This window comes from Esox lucius, chromosome 2 (assembly GCF_011004845.1).
Source record: "Esox lucius isolate fEsoLuc1 chromosome 2, fEsoLuc1.pri, whole genome shotgun sequence".
Lineage (NCBI taxonomy): Eukaryota > Metazoa > Chordata > Actinopteri > Esociformes > Esocidae > Esox > Esox lucius.
The window spans coordinates 31,020,952-31,040,281 of record NC_047570.1 but is presented as its reverse complement, the minus strand read 5'-3'; the positions used below and the strand labels follow the sequence as shown (position 1 = coordinate 31,040,281).

The 19,330-nt window shown below is 45.7% G+C and overlaps 2 protein-coding genes across 7 annotated transcripts in view; one reads left to right on the top strand and one right to left on the bottom strand.

Moving 5' to 3' along the window:
- Nucleotides 1–1,689: 1,689 nt before the first annotated feature.
- On the bottom strand, nt 1,690–11,875 carry immp1l (inner mitochondrial membrane peptidase subunit 1). 4 transcript variants are annotated; one of them, XM_010876179.4, is made up of 7 exons: nt 11,155–11,235; nt 7,999–8,102; nt 5,443–5,555; nt 5,262–5,350; nt 5,003–5,129; nt 2,524–2,634; nt 1,690–1,841 (listed from the first exon to the last, which is right to left on the bottom strand). In XM_010876179.4, exons 3-7 carry the CDS (start codon nt 5,545–5,547, stop codon nt 1,770–1,772), a joined length of 504 nt encoding a protein of 167 aa, XP_010874481.1. In that variant the 5' UTR covers nt 5,548–5,555; nt 7,999–8,102; nt 11,155–11,235; the 3' UTR covers nt 1,690–1,769. The 4 variants fall into 4 exon arrangements, with proteins under 4 accessions (XP_010874481.1, XP_010874490.1, XP_034142871.1 ...); XM_010876188.4 differs by lacking the exon at nt 11,155–11,235 and adding an exon at nt 11,028–11,136; XM_034286980.1 differs by lacking the exons at nt 7,999–8,102; nt 11,155–11,235 and adding an exon at nt 11,746–11,875.
- elp4 (elongator acetyltransferase complex subunit 4) overlaps nt 11,277–19,330 on the top strand; it is a 68,845-nt gene continuing 60,791 nt past the window's right edge. For 2 of the 3 annotated variants that reach the window (XM_010876168.4, XM_010876150.4), the window contains exons 1-3: nt 11,278–11,486; nt 13,943–13,978; nt 18,910–19,031. In XM_010876168.4, coding sequence (XP_010874470.2) covers nt 11,309–11,486; nt 13,943–13,978; nt 18,910–19,031 — 336 coding nt within the window. In that variant the 5' untranslated portion in view covers nt 11,278–11,308. Of the gene's footprint in view, nt 11,487–13,942; nt 13,979–18,909; nt 19,032–19,330 lie in introns of all 3 variants that reach the window. The other variant, XM_010876159.4, reaches the window with a different exon arrangement.

The window sequence follows — 19,330 nt, the reverse complement described above, 5'->3', positions numbered from 1 at the left end:
AGATTCCCTATGTCAGCACTTCCCTTGGACACTGGGACTGTGTGGACACGCAGCAGATGAAGTTCAGATAGGCAAAATAGATGCGCTTCAAGCCAAACCGTCTCTGTAACTGCACATAAACATTTACAAAACACACACAAATGTTGATGCTCAAACACACACACACACACACACACACTCTTCAGCAGCCCTCCCAGGAGGCACAATCACACTCATGCAGAAAATTCAGTGTCACAGAAAGCCAGTTTCCGCTGACCCTCAATCCCCTCCAGACAGGGAAGGCAGCTGGACAGGGACGGCGGCCGCCTGGCCCTCACCCACCCTGGGGAACCGTGAGGAGGAGAGATCCTTGCTCCCCTGAAGAGTGACCAGCTGAGCTGATATACTTGTAGGGGGAATCAGAGCCATCATATCATTTTGGGGTTGGTTGGGGGGGGGGGGGGGGGTTAACACTGACTGGGAGGGTTTTTGAAGCAACAATCCAACTCAGAATTCCAAGTCGGAAACTCAGGAACCATCCTAGAGCTTCGACTTCCTAAACTGAAGCTCATTGTAGTGTTGATTTGACCTGGTTCTTTTCCCCCGATTCGCAGGCGCCCGTTAGACCAGGGCTGTCTAAGCAGGACGTACAGCTGGGTGGGAACTACGGCGAAGAGCTTGTGGATGACACTTAGTTGATTGACAGTTACATTTTACTATTAATTGATTAACAGGAATACTTATCTTTTTAAATGTAACTCCTGACTAAACGATCACATGAAAATGTGTTCAGTGAGAGTAACTGGTGTCTTATATCATGTGTATGTTCAATCAATCAATCAATCAAAATGTATTTATAAAGCCCTTTTTACAACAGCAGTTGTCACAAAGTGCTTTACAGAGACACCCGGCCTTAAACCCCAAGGAGCAAACAACAGTAGTGTTGAATTTCAGTGGCTAGGAAAAACTCCCTAAGAATTAATGTTGATGTGTGCATAGATATATAGAATATAGAGTGTATTTTGAAGTGTTTGTGAAAGGTCTCACATGTAAAATTGTAACCTAAATTAAAGGGTTAATAGACAAATGAATAAAATAAATGTATAAATATATAAGCACCTTGGAAAACATGTAAGCATGATTTCAGTGGCCAAATAATCCAGTTGGATCCGACGGGCTGGATATGTTGAAGGTTTGACAATAAACCATTGTCTGTTTCCAGTTGACCCTGATAATTTGTCAGACCGATTACAAAGCACTCCCAATAAAATGCCAAACCATCCCTCTTCGTTGCCCCATCAATACAATTGTAGTGTGTATAAAGGACACAAAAAAAATCATGAAATCATTTCGGCTTCACCTTACTGTGCTCATTAACATTGAATGGCTAAATGGGACTTGTTCATTATTTTCTGATTGCCTTGGCAGGAGAAGAGAAGCTTTAGTTAACTGTCAGGAAAAGTAAATATGAAATTACTAAAAACAATTCTAGACTTGAATGTAACAGAAAGCCCCTTTCTATCTATCGATCTCACCCTGCTTCAATTAGCTGCTTCACAAAGGCAGCATAACATTGTGCTGCTCTGTAAAAACCAAGGCGAGCCGGCCTTGAAAAATAACAGCATCAACCTCCAGATCAACTATGTGTGGGACTGAGAAGGTTCAGGAGATGTTACAATCCCTCGAAAAATAATACAGTAATTGTCAGTATAGCGTAAAGGGAAAAAAACTTTTTTAATATGCATTCAATTGAAAGTATACAAATCACTTATGTACATGGTTAATTAGTGTCAGTCACTCCTTTTAACAATTCGTCCTGTCGGGCTTTGGTTGAGGGCACCGAAATTATGTGGAGGCCAGAGCTGAGGAGAGGATTAAAAAAGAAAAAGGAAAACCTTGGGTTAAATGGGTAATAGGGCCCCCATAAAGGAAGAACAAACAACATTTATCCATTACATAATGGATTTATCATGACTGTTCCAACATCCTCACTTCCTGGATACGCTTGGTAACGTGGATTTTAATGATGTATGCAACTTCATAAAAAAGTATTGTTATTGCGTCCGCCCTCATCTTTGGGCCCCCGGTGGACGGCCGTTGTCCAATCAGACGGACAGAAGGTCGGCTGACCTGTTTCCAGGGTCATGGTTGCTATGACATCCAGTGACATGACAACACAGCAGAATGGACAGCTAGACAATATGGTGTCCAGGCCTGGGTCTACACAAGCCAAATCTGCTTTGAACTTCCCACTTATTTGAGTGATTGGCTTCCCCAAACTGCCCTCATAGGAGCAGGAGAACCACAGAGGTCAACCAAAAAAAGAACACAGACATTTTTGTAAAACAGGCAAAGCACCGGTACACTGTCAATCAATTTCAATACAAGGCAATTTCACCATCACCATACCAATGGAGACACAAAGCCCAAACGAGGGAGTGGTATCATGGCAGTGGCATCGACTTCCCCTTATACGCACCAGGCCATCACGCAAACTTTAAAGGTTAAAATGTGGGACGGGTCGTTCGATGTTCCCCTCGTTACCTTTAGGCAGACGCGCCCTCTGATCAGGGCATAGGGAACTGGGCCATAGCTCCTGGAGTCCGTGGAATTCCTAAGGTTATCCCCTTCCAGCCACACGTGCCCTTTCGGAACCTAGGGAAACAACGATGGAACATTTTGAATTTGTTCCAGGACAACGGCATCGGCAATACTGTTAATAACATGGTTCCCAGACAAGCTGCTACCAGCCTCCCCTGCCGTCGTTCAGAGACAGCCAACACTGGCCCTACCACCCCTCACCCCCAACATAACGTCAGCCCCTGTTCTCTCCTCCTTTAACCCCCGGACGGTCATAGGAGCGAGAGGTCATGGGTAACTGGGCAGCGTCAGGGGGATTTAGGGGGACTTCAAACAGGGTCATTAGGCTGTTGGCCGGGATCTTACCCCCTCTTACCGAGGGACAGGAGGGGGGAGGGTGAAATGGAGAGAGAGAGAGGAAAAGAGAGAAAGAGGGGGAGAGAGACATTGAGGAGAGAAAGGGGGAAGGGGTGAGAGAGGGGTGAGGCTTCAATCCGCAGCGTCCGTGGGTCTTCACTAGCGTGGCTCAACCTGCCAGTGGGGCAGCCAATCGGAGCGAGCGCTAATCCCCAGTGACACCAATTATGATTAATCTCATCACTTTAGTAGAGTAGGCTTGTCAAGGCCCTAATTAAGTTCCTCGGTCCCCCCCCCCCCACCCCAATATGTGCAGACAGGATCAACAACACGTTATATTGTCATAACGGGCATCATACAACACTCTATTTTTGTGTTGCCTACATTTTTAACGGCCACGTCCTTCAGGAAAAAAACTAGACGGGCAACAGGAAAAGGAAACGAAAACACAAAGAGAGAATATTATCGGGGGGTGGGTGAGGGTAGGCTGGGGGGTTTGCACACTGACATGTTGATTTCAATTGTGCACGCCGGAATGTCGTCCCGACACCCAGAATCCTCATGCAGGACAACCTACGCATTGTTTTTACGTTGCGTTTCACATTCGATAATTGAGCGAGATGAGCTGACACTGATCGCTAGGCCAGGGACGTGTTGACCTGACTCGAGGATAACAAATCGGGCCCCCTGAGAACAACGAAGACGACGACACAGATGAATATCATTAAGAGAGTCATCGGACAAGCATATGCCAGCATGCGGCATTCCCACCATTACACCTCGTTAGCATGGCAACACATGCCCGCTCCCAAGCACACAGGGCGGAGGAGCCCACGTAGGCCCGCCCTGTTTGTCATCTGCCAGACCATAAGCCCCTGCTCTGCTCCAGCCTCGGCTTCCATCTCAAAGACCTCGCTGCTTTTGTCCTCCTCAGAAAGGTCACGGGCCATCCACACATCATCGTCACTGACATAACCCAGACGACGGGAACACTCATCCACGTTCCAGGAAAGATAATGTTGAGGAGAATCGAATCTTAATGATTATAATTAATAATACAAATAATAATATTTGCTTCTGACAGTAATTTAATATTCTGACTGTTTTATTCAAAAGTGATACCTCCTTCACACTGTCCCACAGGGAACATATAGTGCATTTTTCTCGCCATGTCTCTATCTTCCCCACGAAAATATTTTCTCCCTCTCTCTGCCCCTCAAGAGAGTATCATATTAGGGATCAAATGTATTTGTTGTGACACAATGCACCAGGCGTAGAAATGACTTGTAAGAGGTGACAAGCCAATCTGTCCGTCTATCTCATGTATACAGAAGTAAAGAGCCTTCCTGCCTGTCAAAAGAAACAGAAAGTGATGACAGTAGCAATGTGTTTCACTAAGACACATTCTGAGGGTAGACTGAGACCTTTGCCCCAGAAATGTGTGGATGAGACCTGTTATAGGCTCTAACCAGTTCTCTGTAGCTTTACGACCTGTTTGTAGAGACCAAAGTGGTTCCCATAGGAAAATGCATTTACTGGATGACACCAGAACATGCTGTGCGTGGTTGAAATCCCGTCTGTGGTTGCATTCACCTGTACTACTTTACTTATAGCAGGTTCACCACACACACACACACACACACACGCGCGTGCACACGCCTGTCCACTCAGATGGCACTAACTGTAATAGGCTTCAGAGAGATTGCTGGCCTGAGCGTTGGCTGTGGGAGGCGTGGCTGAGGGACAGTAGAGAAAAGCAATGACAGTGGTTTCACCAGCACAACCACTGCTCTGAGGGAACAGGGCCATCAACACATCAAAAACGGATATTTGGACTGACGACTCAAGACGCATGCACACTGCCAAGAATGTAGGTATCTCCTGAATATACAGAACGGTAAAATTTGAAATTCAAACGAAACAAAGTGTAGCGCTACGGCATATTCATTCAGACACAATGTATTAAGTTAAAGGCCTCTGTTCAACTCCTCTTCAGTGGTTCTCCAGGTTGTTCCCATAAATGGCTTCTCAGTACACATACCTAGTAAAACTGACTTGACTTGAGAAACAGGGCTTTGCCACTTACATATTGGTGGGTCTTGAAGACATCTGAAGGCCCGCTGGTGCAGATCTTATCTCCCTCCAAACCGATTACTCGTTTACAAATGTTCATATGTGGATCGAACGGACTCTTTGCGATGACTATGTCCCCCCTGAAGAAAGAGACGAGAGGGTCTGTTGTGTGGCGGACATGAGAGGTAGAACGGCAGCAGTCCAGAAGGGACCGCCAGGCCGAGTCTCCAGCTCAGGGAATCTCAAAACAAAACGGAAACATAAAAACTCACTTCTCGATTCTGCACAAATGGCGACTCAACCGTTCCGAGAAGACAACGTCGTGGCTGGTGATGGTGGGCTCCATAGACGGACCAGAGCACTGTTGATGCATTCACAAAAAGGTTTCAGACAACAACTCATTACTAAGGACTTGGCGGGCCGCGGCAGAAATATGAAAGGAGCAATACACACCGCCACAAACTCGCCAATGTACTCGAAGGCACAGTGGGCGATGCAGCCGTATTGGACAGTGTAGCCCAGGAAGCCCAGGGTCTTGCCCAGCACACGGCGGAACATGTCACCACCTACACAAAGACAACACACACATACACACACGCCATTACGGCGCTTGGTTCGGCCGACGGAGAGGTGAGGGCTAAGCTGTCACAACATCGGTCCTGTTAGCAGGTCTTATGACCCGTCTGCAGCAGCAGGGACAGTCACACTCCTTGGTGTTTCATTCTCAGGGCCTCTACAGCTGTTGACGGCACACAGCCAGGCTAACATTTGACCCTGTGTTCAGACTGACCAATCGACACCTCCCAGGTAACGACCAAACACACCGTGATGGCAACACTTCGGAACCTTCCAGGCAAACGACTACATAACCAACTAGCAGAGGCTCCTAACCCTGACAATTTCCGCAAAAAAAAAACAAAAAACAACCAAATAGTAGACATTCCCTAAACCTTTCAGACAAACAGCTACACAGCCAAAAGCAGGCGCTCCTAACCCTTCCTGCCAAACAGATACATAGCGAACTAGCAGACATTCCTAACCCTAGGCTAACCCTTCCCGCCAAACCAATACATAGCCTACAGGCAGAAGTTTCAAAACCTAACCCATCCTGAATCAATCACGTCGACCGTTTTCTTCAGGACAGTGATCCAGTTCTGTGGGAGCCATGGAAACGGAAAGTGTGGAGTCTTTGTTGACCACCACACATACACGGTAACAGATAACGGAGTGTCCTCTGAACAAACATGGCAGCACCACTCAGGGTATTGACTTTTACTCAGGGTGCAACCTGCCGGACGGACACAGAGTGAGTCAATCTTTACACACACTGTCAACAAGCAGGCATGCGCGGGCACGCACGCACGCACGCGCACGCACACACACTGAAATAGAACTTGTCCATCATGAGGGAAATGTCCAAGGAAATATCATCTTGATTATAAATGGTACGGTGGACATAAGTCATCCGATGTGTTCAGAGACACAGGCCTAGGCACGGCTAAGACGGACATGACTTCCATACGCGTCTCCACGGCGGGATTACGAAGTGCCCAGCTACACGATATTTGGATGTTTGGAGATTTATTCCAGATCACACCGGCCTGGAGCTGGACCCCATACGCTTGGCTTAGGACTCTGTCCTGCAAGGCCACTACGGGGTAATGAATTCCTCTTTGTCTCTGCGTCTCCTCGCCCCTCTCCTCGCCCAGCCACGCCATTATTAACCAAAGCCAGCAGAGCGGAAACCAAAGCCCCCAAATCCTCGGAGCTGTGGGAATGACTTCCCACGAATGGACATGGATAAGACCCCCCCCCCCCCCCCGCCCCCTCCGTCCCCAGGTCCCCAACAGACCGAGTGTCAGGTGGCTGTCCCTGCACCCAGGAAAGGTGTTAGACCTAATCCCATTACCCCTCTGTCCACACACACACACACACACACACACACACACACACACACACACGCACGCGCACACACGCGCACACGCGCACACGCGCACACAAGCACACAAGCACAATGTCTCACCCAACAAAAACCTAACATAATCCTTCCTCAAGTCTCTCCACACCATCAAGCTTCCATGGCTAGGCCCGGTGGGTACAGCCAGCCCTTTCTCCATCACTAGTCTCCACCCTGCCTCCTCCCTCCAGTTGGCCATGTTTGATACGCCCCCAGCCCCCCGTCTAATCTGCGGCCGACGCGGTTGCCGGCTCACGGGGTAACCTGACGTGCGTCCCAGTCGAGACGTTGCTCTGGTTGGGGGAAGAGTGCCAGACGGCAGTGTGTCCAGATTGTGTGCATCTCCCTGGGCATAGCGGACCCTTGCACCCAGGGGTAGGACGGGGGTCCGGAGGAGAACGGAGCTCCACCATGACCGACTTAATCACAGAGCCTGTGTAGAAGGTCCTCTGAACAATCAGCATGCTCCTCACACCCTCCGGCCCCCCTCTTCCCAGAGCACCATTCATTCCTCGTTCCAAATGTCGTGGCCTCCCGGTCCTGGCCGTATCACATAGATTCCAATCATGGGGTATCAAGGATCAAAGAATATTTAAGAGTATCACAACCGACCCACACCCACACACACACACACATCCCTTGAGAATCCCCTTCCCAACAGAAAACAGTAGCCGCCCCCTCATCCCTTAGCTATATCTCCATTGCATCGCCCTGTTCCTGTTGGCATTCATCAATGGTAAGGATTAGGGCCTTTGCATAATAAGATCACACGGCCAGTGATTGATATGAAGAGAGTCCATACGCAGCCGCCTGGTTCTCTATGGTGTGTGCGTGTGTGTGCGCGCGTGCGTGTGTGTGTGCACAGCTGAGAATTTGTTACATTGTGGGTGTTTGCAATTCCCTCTAGGTTACACTGTGTTTGTGTGTGCGCGTGTGTGTGTGTTATAGTACACAAGAGAATCACATTGGGATTGGTAATGAGACCTCTGATAGGATCTCCATTAACCTCTGACCCCCTAGTGAGTAGGCTATAGGACAGTCACCCGCCTCACCTCCGTCAGTCTCTGTCCGTGTTGTTGCTTTAGTGCTGTACTACAGCTGGGAATTAACACAGGGTGTGTGTCTGCTAATCCAGGATTACACGCCAAACATGGTTCTGGGAAAACAAAGCAAGTGGAATTCTCAGTGGAACCATCTGTATCCACTGGCCTCCTACAGTCCCAAGCTCACAGTGACAACTACTATGACCCCAAATCAACACATCCAGTTCAACACATCCAGTTGGGCTGTTTCTGGCTCCGGGATCCTCTTACTCCGGGAGACCATTCAGGCAATAGTTCAGGAATTGCACCGAGCAAAGCCACTGTTTGACTGTACTCAAAAGTCATTTTGACAAGATACCCAGGCAAACAAGGACACTGGCATGAATCCAGAGAGTGACGCTACAAAACATGCATTCACCCAAAACCAAGCGTACCCCCAAAACAAGCATACCCCATAAATTAAGGCCTATGGTCACTCATCCTTGTCAGTCAGTGACAGAGAAGATTGGCTGCCTATAGCGTTCCAGGGGTACCATAACCAGCCGGCTAAACTTCTATAGCAGGTACCTCATTGGAATCACTGCCCCCGGTCTCCAGAGGTTTCACTCTGCCGTCATTGTCAAACATGACAGGTCTATTAGGAGCACAAAGGGATCCCCAATTCAAACAGCCCACGAGGCCATTGCTCCCCCAACACCCCTTAAATTAGGAAAACATGGTCTGAAAGAGGGCTGGGCCACCGAAGGGGCTAAGAGGCTTACAAAGCCCACGGCGGAGAAGGTCCCTCTCCCTGTGGAGCGCAGATGGGTAGGGAATGAATCCCAGCTCTGATGTCCCCACTCTGGGCAGCAGAAGGCAGCGGAGGGGACGTTACTGGAGCTCCATTTGATCTTAATGTGAGCTTTAAAGGGGGCGGACCGGGGGAGCAGTCTGCAACTATCAGCCCAATCAGAGCTAATCCAGCTGATTTAGACACAGACACCTGTCGGGGAATCAGAGTGACAGATGCAAAACAAAATCAGTCTTACAATCTTAGCACGTAACCCCCACCACCACCACCACCACGCCCGTGCTGAACGCAGAGCTGATTGAAGCGACTGATCGGCGCATTGCTCCTTTCATTGTTGCTAGCAGCAACACAGCCGCCAAACAGCTGAGGAGGGCGGCTATTTGAGGAGTCGGAGGCTTAGAGCTGGCAATCAATGGGTCAGCCCAGAGCAAATAATAGCCTAGTGATATGAATACGATTGCTTTGAATTGAAAAGGAAGTGTCTGGGAGACCGGCTGCTGGGCCAAGTCTCCATACAATGACAGAGAGTGGAATAATAGTGACTAAGCTTCGTTCTATTGGCCGGTGGCTCGTGTGAGTGCGGTGCTGGGCCAGTGTTGAGAGTTGACTGATCTTATCAGGGACCTGTATTGCATTCACAATTGCGTCTGTGCCCCGGCCACTGACTCAGACATCTAAACCGAGCGCCCGCCACCGGCTAAAGCAACCCCACCTCGTCCCAGACACGTAGGCCTATCGTGGCTGAAGAATTGGTCTCCCAGGATCCGTCCACATTTTATGAATCGTATTGTATTTACAGCCATATCATTTCAAACATAGCCAAAATATTCACAAATAGAACTAGGGCTTTATGACGGTTTCACCCTGCAGCTACTGAAAATTTGCTGAAAACTTTTAGTCATAAATAACAATGGTTTACTGTCATGAACCCTAACTATATTACTTTCCATTTAACACCACCCAAACAAAAATGGAGGATGTTGATGGCAATCTTACTTCCCCTCTAGCCAAAGCCATTCTATTCACTATCCCAGGAACCCACAGCTAACACTACAGCTGAATCCTACTGGAGAAACCAGAACAATATGCACAGGAAGAGTCTGACATGTTATGACTGCCTACATCACATGCCCCAATCAGATACACTGATCAATAAAACTGACATTGTAGAAATAATACACAGCAACGGATGACATATTCAAAAAGGTGTCGCGGGGGTTCATGTTTTTTGGAAACGTTGATGGTGATGTTAATACTAATAGTATACATTGAACGTTGGGCCTTTTGGGTTATGTATGGGGATTTTTTTACATGGTGGAAATAACTTAAACATCTGCAATTTTTCCCACTGACTAAATAGTGTTCGTACCATGTTCCATTCCTTCAATTCAATTGTGATAAACCATAGCAACATCAACTGTTTGATATAATACATAAAGGATGCATCTATTATTCCTACTAGCCAAGCCGACCTTCTGTGTGTCAGGCACAATGTCAGTACACCCCAAGTTCTTCTGTCAGCCCATGTTTTAATCAAAGTGCTGTCACCCCAAAAAAGACTATTGCAACTCAGATTTTTTACTTTAAAATGTATGTGAAAATATATATATATATATATATATTGTAAAGTTCACCCACGTTGCTCAGTTGGTAGATTTTTGCGCTTGCTACAACGAGGGTTGTAGAGTCATGTCCCATGTGTGACAAGTACTGTTCATATGAAAATGTATGCAGTCTCTCGTCTACTGTAATAAGACTTATGCTGAACATTCACCAAAAAATCAAAAGATGAAGAACAATTAAGATCAAAAAAGTTTCATAACAGTTAGATGGTTATAATTACAGTGTAACATAAATATGGACATTTAATTTGAATTGACATTTTGGAAGATGGTGTGGACAGCAGCATTCATTTTCAAACGCTGGCCCTAGCCCTGCTAACTGTAGTATCTTTATAAAGCAGTGAAGTGGTGGTGAATATGATATAGTCAAAATAATCACTTAAGTCAGAATCTACTCTGGAATTGTTCTGTAATTTGAGAGCGAAGTGGCTACACGTTTTGTAGAGAGATTACCTCATCCCATAAAATACAAGTGTGTTGTCGATAGGGATTTGAATTCAAATGCGTTATTTTATCTAAATATTAACATATATGTAATCTAAAGATAAACATAAATGTTAGCTGTTTACGGTTTTGTCAAGGAAATCCAACTCACAAACACCCTCTCATCTGCCCTTGTTTCTTACCAGCCATTTTATGTCAATCATGATTATATGTTTATGTCATGAAACAATCTTGTTATTCAGCAAAATCATTTTACTAAACCGTAATTGATACTTAAAATATACTGGACCTCCTGGATAATGAACTCACCGCTATCCAGCGACCACAGCTACGGAAGTTGTCCGCTCTCCTAGACTCACATCCTCAAAAAACTTTCTGTGATTGGTTGGAACTGAGCAATCATAGCTGTGATTGGGTTGATGCAATTCAAAACATCAACATTTGTTACCACGGTCATGAAAACATGGCGGCCCCCAGCAAGAGCGTGGGTAAATCTACCGGGGACCGTTTGTCGTGCAATACCACCAGTTTTCAGAAGAAATCACGAAGTAAATTAGTTTCTATACCCGGCACAAGACCCTCGGTTCAAAATGGACAGCTTATTGTTTCTACTGGTGTCACATCTCTTGACTACGTGATCGGTCAGTTTGTCTTGTATACGACAGCTAAGTAGCTGTTTATAATCTAACTAGGCAACTTCGTACTATTTCTAATAATTTAAATAACAGAAAGGGTCAGTGTTGTCATTTGATTAGTTTAAAATAAATACTGTTGTTCTCTACTGGAAGCTGTCACTCTTAAACTGACTGTTAAGTGGCTAGTAACAACCTCCATGCAATTTTAAATGTCAGTTGTTGTTTGTATGAAAATATGGGCAACATTAAAACCCAGCACACTTACAATCCATAGGAAAACCAGTTGTCCCATTTCAATCGGTCACTCTTCTGCTGCCTCTACTAGGGACACACGTACGTGTAGCAAATCCATGATAACAAATACAATCAAGCCTGATAAGCCTTACAGGTATCTAGCAGCCAGGAGCCGGACTTCCCATGTTATAAATACCCAGCTACACCAGTATTAACAGATTGTTCTCGCTCTTGTGTAATGTTTGGCAAATCGCACTCAGTCCCTCTCAATAAGAATTGTTGGTGCCTTTTCAACTGTTTTTTTGTGATCCGAACTCAAGATTTCTGTCAAACTGAGAATGTACATAAAGCTGGAGGATTTAAAAAAACTAAAATATTGTTTTATCAATACGCCACTTAACAAGTAAAAAAAAAAATATTTACATTTTCTGTTTTACATAATTTGGGCATTTCAGTTGACTACAATGGCAATTGACAGATAGGAGTTGATAAAACATTAGCAGTATTTTCGCCTCTGCTTGATAAAAGTAGCCCATGCGGTTTTGAACACCTCTAACATTGACAAATAAACTCCAACATCACCCCCCAGGTTATGCTTGATGCATGCCCGTAGTGGCACCTTGTATCCTCCCTCAGGGAACAAAGGTTATATATAACCCAAGGTTTTGCGGTCTTCATCAGTCCTTGTCTTGCAGACTCATAGTGTGAAGGGTTTGCTACAGCAGAACACCACCACACCTGATTCCACAAGCCCTCGATGCCCTAACTGTGCAGTGATGGGCTGGAACAATAGTATGCATCCCCGAAATCAGGGTTGAAAAACACTACACTTTTAGGATATCTATAGATTATGATGTTCTGCCTGTTGTTTTTGTCATCAAGAAATTCTATACAAACGTCAACCCGAGCTTACAATTTAAATAGATAACTTCCAAATATGACTTGGCTATGTTTTTCAAATGAACAGGAATTCTTTTAAATAACTTCTTTTTAGTTTTTCCTTTTCATGGGTGCATCTTTAAACTTGCTTTGTAAATCGCACCTCCATCGAGTGTTTACACAATCTATAATCGTTTTCCCAAAGATTGTTAGTATCTTTTGTGTTGCAGAGCTCTTTTGTGTTGTTCTTTTTTTCTCAGAATGTACCAAACTGTTGATTCGGACACTCCTAATGTTCCTGCTGTCTCTCTGATGGATGTTTCTTTGAAGCCTAATGATGGCCTGTTTCAGTAGCAGAGCTCCTTTGACTGCATGTTGTGGACTCACTGCAACAGCTTCCAAATGCGAATGCCACACCTGGAATCAACTCCAGACCTTTTACCTGCTTAATTGATGAAGAAATTACAAAGGAATAGCCCACACCTGTCCATGAAACAGCGTTGGGGTCTGTTGTCCAATTACTTTTAGTACCTTGAAAAAGAGGGGGCTACATATTGAAGATCTGTAATTCCTAAATCCTTCCTCCAATTTGGATGTGAATACCCTCAAATTAAAGCTGAGAGACTTCACTTTAAGCCCATATTCATTATCTAACTGTAACTTGAATATATTTTGGTAAACAGACAAAATAACAATACTTGTGTCAGTGTCCAATTATTTACAGACCTAACTGTATTAACTTCAGAAACATTTGCATTTACCAAATATTTTGGGTTTGTTCTGATGTCTGGAAAAAAATTTGTAAAGCATTTCATATTCATAATAGTTCTAATTTTAGACACTATTTTCATCTTTCTATCAACATTTTCAATTAAAGTTATTATATTATATAAAACAAAAAACATGTAGTAAAAAGCAATATCAAAATATGCTGATTTGGCAGTACTAGCAAAATATATACAGTATATTGTCTCTCCTTATTTTCCTACAATATGAAATGTGTCAGCAAAGGTAAACTGGTAAAGGTTTATTTTTATACAATTAAATACAGTTAAATATGTGAATAACATGGTAGTGTGCGTGGCCTGGCTTCGTACTGTTCAAGCTACGTGTAACTATCCTTAAGTTCTACGACTTCTTCTGAACTTTTAAAAACACTTTTCTAACATCCTTTCTGTAGGCTTTATTTCTCCAGCATGCCAATATTTATACAGGCCCGCTCTGGGATGTATGCAAAGGCTACTATAGACAGAAACATAATTTAATTTTTCCGTTCTGCAAGACATCTGAGTTCTTTCAAATGTAAAATCCATAACTTGAATGTACCTTTTTTCTGCTTTTTGAACCAGGTGGTGGATTAGCAGTTGGGACCCTACTACTCATAGGTGAGTCTAATTCCACATGTTCCATTGTACAGGTAGGCAAATCATGAGTAGAGGTGTTACTCTACCTTTTTAAGTGGATTACTGGTGTAAGGTATTTTAACTGCTACCACTGCTAGCTTGGTCTCGGCAAAGAGCAATGTTTGTTTGTTGACAGTCACCTGCCATTCAAGCTATCAGAACTAGCCACTCTTGGAGATAAGTTGTTGATGACTTGTTGACAATTGTGTTCTTATCACACAGAAAACTAATGATCTGGCTTCATTGGTTCATGTGTGAGTTTGTGTACCTGCTAACCAGATGTTCCTGCTTAACTAGCCCAGCATGTTTAGCATGATGTCTAACTAGTAACCAGGTTTCTGGTTAACAATGTGCAAAATGTGTTCCCCCTTGCTGCACTTCTGTGATGATATTAGATGTTCAAAATCAGGTTAAATATTCTGTTTTCCATGTATAGAAAACATCATATTGCACAACTCACAGAACACATTTTTAACTTCACTCATTTAGGAACATGAAAAACTGCCATATCGTAACAATTGCCCTGTCCAGGCCAGTATAAAAATATCCCTTTGGTCTCAGGCTTCCATTAGCTTTTTTTTTTTATAAACCCCCCCCCCCCCCCCCCCAAACCCAAACCGGCCACCGCAATCAGGGAAGTGGACTAATAAAAGGTCTGCCGATTCCCGTACCAGTGTGGACACTGCAACATCACCTTAACCTGGTTGTAAAGCCAGTCAAAATAATGGAAGCCGTGTTACATTCAAACCCATGAACGCTGTTTGCGTTACACAGAAGTTTTGTGGTCTGTTTTTATCAAGAGTTTTGTGATGTACTGTGTTACTGTGCTGTATGGTGTGGTGCGGGTACTCTGGTATTCCACCCTGATTATATTATATTGCCTTGCCCTTTTTAATTTATCCCCCCAATCAACATGGGAGGCTGTGATTACACACTAATGCCTTCTTCCATTTTGTGAATCATCGTACGGTTGGTTTCATCTGATAATGAGCGACCCAGTAAAGGTGATGTGTGCGTGTGTGTGTGCGCGCGCGCATGTATCAGCACGTGCATGTTTATGTGCTAGGTTAGCATCCGCTTGTTTGTTGAATGCGGAGCTGTCTCCTGTCTTGTAGTAGCTGTGCTAGCTTGTTTGTGAGACACAGACATTAAACCATGAGACTGGTTGAGGGCTGCGGTTGATGTGCGCCAAGCTGTCCACCCTCATCTGTCTTCCAGAGGGGGATGAGCACCAATGGTATGGCTGCTGTCTGAAGACCTTTCATCTCTGGAGTTTTATTTATGGATGTACGAAACAAAGCTTGTCAGTTGATCTCCAATTTAGCTGCAGAGCTGTTGAATCCCATGGTGTTATTTTTTGTAAACTTTATCTTCATTGTGCCCAATAGCATTTGGCGGCTTAGTAATTGTTGCTGATATTGATAAACATGCATGTAAGGTCCATAGGTCACATAGCATATTAACTTGCACACTACTAATTTGATATTAAGCTGGTTATGGCTATAGGCAGATGGTGACATTTGTCATGAAGAATCCCCTTACTCTGCTTGTGTTAATCAGTGTGAGGTCAAGATTGAAGTAAGCATACACTGGTGGGAATGGCACACAAGGGCCAACTGAAATTTGTCTTCTGCTGAAACACGTGGTTATCTGTGCAGTCTTTCCCATTATTAGGACACATTCTAGCGGGTGAAAGCACAGCACAGACTTGAGACCTGGGTGAGGTGCCCGAAGGTGTTTTTTTAACTCAACTTGAATAAGGAATGCAAAATCACCAAATCTGTTGGCACTCACACTAAAACAGTCCACTCTAGTCTCTCCCTTCGGTAGGCTACTAGACCCCCTTTAATAGCGTCCTGGTTAGTCCATTGGGACCAGGAGTGGTAGGGTGGCTCCTCCTGGAATGTTCCAGGCCTTCTCTGCGCTCAACTTGCCCACTCTCCCTGTGACCTGGAATGTTCCAGGCCTTCTCTGCGCCTAACTTGCCCACTCTCCCTGTGACCTGGAATGTTCCAGGCCTTCTCTGCGCTCAACTTGCCCACTCTCCCTGTGACCTGGAATGTTCCAGGCCTTCTCTGCGCTCAACTTGCCCACTCTCCCTGTGACCTGGAATGTTCCAGGCCTTCTCTGCGCTCAACTTGCCCACTCTCCCTGTGACCTGGAATGTTCCAGGCCTTCTCTGCGCTCAACTTGCCCACTCTCCCTGTGACCTGGAATGTTCCAGGCCTTCTCTGCGCCTAACTTGCCCACTCTCCCTGTGACCTGGAATGTTCCAGGCCTTCTCTGCGCCTAACTTGCCCACTCTCCCTGTGACCTGGAATGTTCCAGGCCTTCTCTGCGCCTAACTTGCCCACTCTCCCTGTGACCTGGAATGTTCCAGCTCTCTTCCCGGTGTTTGCTGTCTGAGGTGCTGAACCTCCCCTTTGCGGAGGTGAAGGTGCTGAAAGACCCCGCACTCCACAATACAAACAGTCAGCAATGTGCTGAAAGACCCTGCACTCCACAATACAAGACAAGCTAGCCTTCCTCCTCATGGTGCATATATCTACGTGGTGAGTGGGTGGATGGCACAACCTAGGCGTCATCCTGGGCTCCTCCTTCAGCTTTGAACAACACATCAAATCCCCATTCTTTCACCTCCACAATATTGCCCAGCTAAAGGCCTCCCTCTCCCGTACCGCCGCTGAAACCTTAGAACATGCATTCACCTCCTCCCGGCTAGACTAATGCATACATAATGGCCCAAAACCCAGCAGCCAGACTTCTCACCCACACCAGGTCCTGGCAGCACATCGGCCCTATCCTCCGGGATCTCCTCTGGCTTCTTGTCCCTCGGCACATTGATTATAAAATTCTTCTGCTCACCTATAAAGCCCTCCATCAGCTTGCTCCACCCTACCTCTCTGATCTTATTTCCCATTACCAACCTTCTCGGTCACTCCGCTCTGCTACAGCTGGTCACCTCATCATCCCCTGGTCCAAGCTACGGAGCTTTGGAGACAGGGCTTTCTCTGAGGCTGCTACAAGGCTTTGGAACCCTCTTCCACAACCAATCAGTTTATCTGAATCTGTTCCCATCTTCATCCACCGCCTAAAGCCTCATCTGTTCAAACAAGCCTACCCCTAGCCCCTGCCCTTTCTCTTCGTCCAGTGTCATGTCTGAGTCCTTTTCTTTATGTTTGTCTGTGTACTGTCCAATCGCTCTCCACGGATGTTGTTTGTTTGTGAAAAGTAAAACAAATGATTCACTCCTTGACGACAAAACTTGGTCAATATGAGAAGAAGGACCTGTTGAGATGCATGTACCGTGTGACTTTCCAGGGAGTTATTGATCTCTCCTCTGGTACTGTGCCCAATTTGTAACCCAGCCCCCACACAACTCCATCACCCCCATGTCACCCCCTCCTTTCCCTAAACCCCCAACCCAACAGCCTAATGAGTCCCGCAGGTTTGTATTTCTAAGGGCACCCATAGAAAGACAGGGCACAATGGGCTGCATCTGGAGAGGGCCCTTCTGGAAGGCTTTGTGGACCCCACTGAATGCAACAAAGGCCCGGTGACCTAGAACCCATCAATAAGAGGACAGGGAGCCCCACTGACGACAAATTGAAGAGCCGGGAATTTGGCCGTCCGTGGGCGAGGAATGAGAAGACAGGCCAGGAACGTCGGAGGTCATGGGGGTCTACATTCTCCGGATTTTCCAGGATGACTTGTCATTCCCATGCTGTCGGATGTGATGTCAGCTGTATGGCTGTCACTGTTCTTTGTGTGCGTCCACTGTCTGCCATTGTGTGTGCGGAGGCCAAAGACGGCTTTACAAAATGGTGGTTGGTGGCACTGACAGGAAGCAGCAGTGGCATGCTGGGTAGCGGTATGGGGGCTTGTCGGGGGCGTAGCAACAGGAAGTAGAAAGTGGGTTTACATTGTGTTTGGGTGGGTGTTTTGTGTGGTCTAAGGTGGCTTTCTGAGGTACAAATGTGTCACCCAGTCCTTTCTGTGTCACTCCAACCACCCAAAGGTCCGAATGGAAGCTTTTCTAAGTATTTGACTGGCCTATTTCTTTCCTACAGCATCAAAACAATCTCCCAACGTCTCTCTTGCACTGGGCCTGTAAGCCTAGTGTGTTTGTAATGCCTCTGACTGCATGACTCTCTGGAAGTAAATGTCACTTGATGCCTTTTACACACCTTAAATATGGGTGATCCTCAGAGAACAACAGAGAATTAAAGTGATCTGGATGTCAGGAAATAGCCTGGCCTTGAAATGACTTGACCCACACATTAAAATAAATATACAACAGTGATTCCATTGGCGTTAAGGAAACACCGCCCACTCTGGGTAGTGTGTCATCGTTGAGGTAATCCGGCCCGACAGACAGCTCCTACCTCTGGACTCTCCATGAGAACTCAGGTGAATCCTCCACACACAGGATTGCTTTTCCCCCTCTTTGAGACGTGGGGATGGGTGGGGAAGATGACAACCCTGACCCCCTTCCACGAGAGGGGGGGCTGTCATCTGTCTCGTCGGGAGATCCCGCTCAGGAGACGACCCCCGTGCCCCTGTGTCATGTCTGTTCCTAGCGTGCCTCATAAGAGTGAGCTGTCATTATATCCTTCACGGACAGGCAGTGTGACAGACACCCGGATCTGTGGTGTTCTTATTAGGGTCAGCTGGTGTAGGATGTTACACTGGGAGACATTGTGGCCATATCTAAAAAGGGATTCCCGCCTTATACTTTCAATGTAGATAGACATTTAAACATTGTCTTTATAATGTGGAAGGGTATGTGTTCAGACTGTGATTTGTTTATTCCCTTTTTACGACTAAAGCCTCACTGATCTGTGTCACCGGTGATGTTGGTGGCTCTCCGTTAGTTATGTGACATGGTGTTTGATATTTCTGTTGTGTCTCAGAAGAGGACCGTTACGACAGCTACTCTCGAATGCTGCTGAAGTACTTCCTGGCCGAGGGGGTGGTGTGTGGACATGAGCTCTATGTGGCGTCTGCCCAGGACCACCCCAGTGACATCATACAGGTACGTGTGGGTTTACAATCAAATACTCACGGTGATTAAATTGTAGCGCTAAATATGTGATGCTGCATGTTAAGAACAATATACAGTATCTCACAGAAGTGAGTACACCCCTCACATTTTTGCTAATATTGGATTATATCTTTTCATGTGACAACACTGAGGAAATAACACTTTGCTACAATGTAATGTAGTGAGTGTACAGCTTGTATAACTGTGTAGATTTGCTGTCCCCTCAAAATAACTCAACACAGAGCCATTAATGTCTAAACTGCTGATAACAAAAGTGAATACACCCCTAA